This window comes from Trichechus manatus, unplaced genomic scaffold, assembly GCF_000243295.1.
Source record: "Trichechus manatus latirostris isolate Lorelei unplaced genomic scaffold, TriManLat1.0 scaffold00329, whole genome shotgun sequence".
Lineage (NCBI taxonomy): Eukaryota > Metazoa > Chordata > Mammalia > Sirenia > Trichechidae > Trichechus > Trichechus manatus.
The window spans coordinates 299,908-301,358 of record NW_004444265.1 but is presented as its reverse complement, the minus strand read 5'-3'; the positions used below and the strand labels follow the sequence as shown (position 1 = coordinate 301,358).

Here is a 1,451-nt window from a genome sequence, read left to right as displayed (position 1 = left end):
AGTTAGGACAGTGGAGAGTTAAGACAGTGATTCAGATAATTTGTTTCTGAAAGGTGGGGAAACCTTTTACTGAATTCTCCAATCAAGCCAAATTGAAGTTTCAAAAGACTTATAACTTAAAGTCACTTGGTCAAGGTAGATATAGATTTTGGAGATGATTATCTAAAAGCTGAATCCAGTAAGATCAGTAAAATTAATTTAAACAACATTTTGGAACCCATGCTACATAATTTATATCAATTTGTCAAGAGAATTTCTGGATAGACTTCATGGCAGCCGTGACCATGTCAAATAAATCACTGAAACATAACAAAATCAACACATTTTCTAATTACCCCTGCCCAAGCTGGAAAGAGTCTCGTAGACTTCTTAACTTAACTGAAGTCTTCAACAGCTTAAAGAAGTCTGATTCGGATGTAATAAAAAGTTTATTGGCATTGTTGATTTCACACACATCAGCTGCTTTTGCATGTCAAGCGCTTCAAAACCTGCTTTGAAGACCAAATTAATTTCTACCTGGAAATATACTTTAAGAAATCATAGTTAATACTCAAGGGTTGCTGTTTTCATGGTCTTTCCAAAGTCAGCTTGGACAGCCTTCATCTTACCTTATAGTACAATTCATAGTCTTTTAATAGATTGAGATCACAGTCCATAGGGCAGGGACCAATTTTATTAGCAATACTCCCTAGGGTTTTGAAAACAAAAGGTGGAAGAATTTATATTACAGATTTTCACTTAAGAGAATACATAACCTTACACTGCTAAAATCTAATGGCCTGTAGAAGGCCTGAGAAAAGTAAGTAAAAGAAAGAATTTTAAAGAGGCTCCAAGCTGTTCTATGCCCCTAGTTTTAATTCAGTCAGTCTATAAACTTGAAGGAGAATTCTACCATTGGCCACACAGTGGGAATGCAATTTACAAGCAGCTGCTGTGTCTGCTCTGCTTTCCTGCCCTCATCCTTGTTCGGATTCTCTATCTTCACTTATGTTTCTGGAATCAACTTTTCAAAGCAACTCTTGTGCACCTCACATCAATTTTTCCAAATAAAACCTTGAGATTTTAGGGTTCTGTGTTCTGCCTGCACCCACCTAAACTGCTTTTCTTCTATCTTACATAACTTGTTCTATATCAGCAATTCTCAACAGAGGCACTGTTGATCAACAGAGATACTGTTGACATTTTGAAATAGATAATTCCTTTGGGGGCTGGGTGTGGAGGGAGGAGCTGTCCTGTGCTTTGTGGGATGTTTAGCATCATCCCTGGCCTCTACCCTTCAGATGCCAGTAGCACCTTCCACCTCCCCAAGTTGTGACAACCAAAAATGTCTCTAGATAAGTGGTGACTTTGGCGAAGGGTTAAGACAGTACACAATCCTGGGAAACTCAGTACAGCTTGACCAAGGCAAGATCATGGAAGCTTCATAGACATATCAAAACTCCCTGAGGGAC

At 38.4% G+C, this 1,451-nt stretch overlaps 1 protein-coding gene across 1 annotated transcript in view; it reads right to left on the bottom strand.

The window, feature by feature from the left end:
* Window positions 1–1,451, bottom strand: part of LOC101341140 (uncharacterized) — a gene marked incomplete at its 5' end in the record, with an annotated part of 300,061 nt that overhangs the window by 111,297 nt on the left and 187,313 nt on the right. Inside the window, one exon of the mRNA XM_023725574.1 lies at window positions 609–688. Within this exon, the coding sequence (XP_023581342.1) occupies window positions 609–688 (80 nt within the window). The remainder of the gene's footprint in view (window positions 1–608; window positions 689–1,451) is intronic.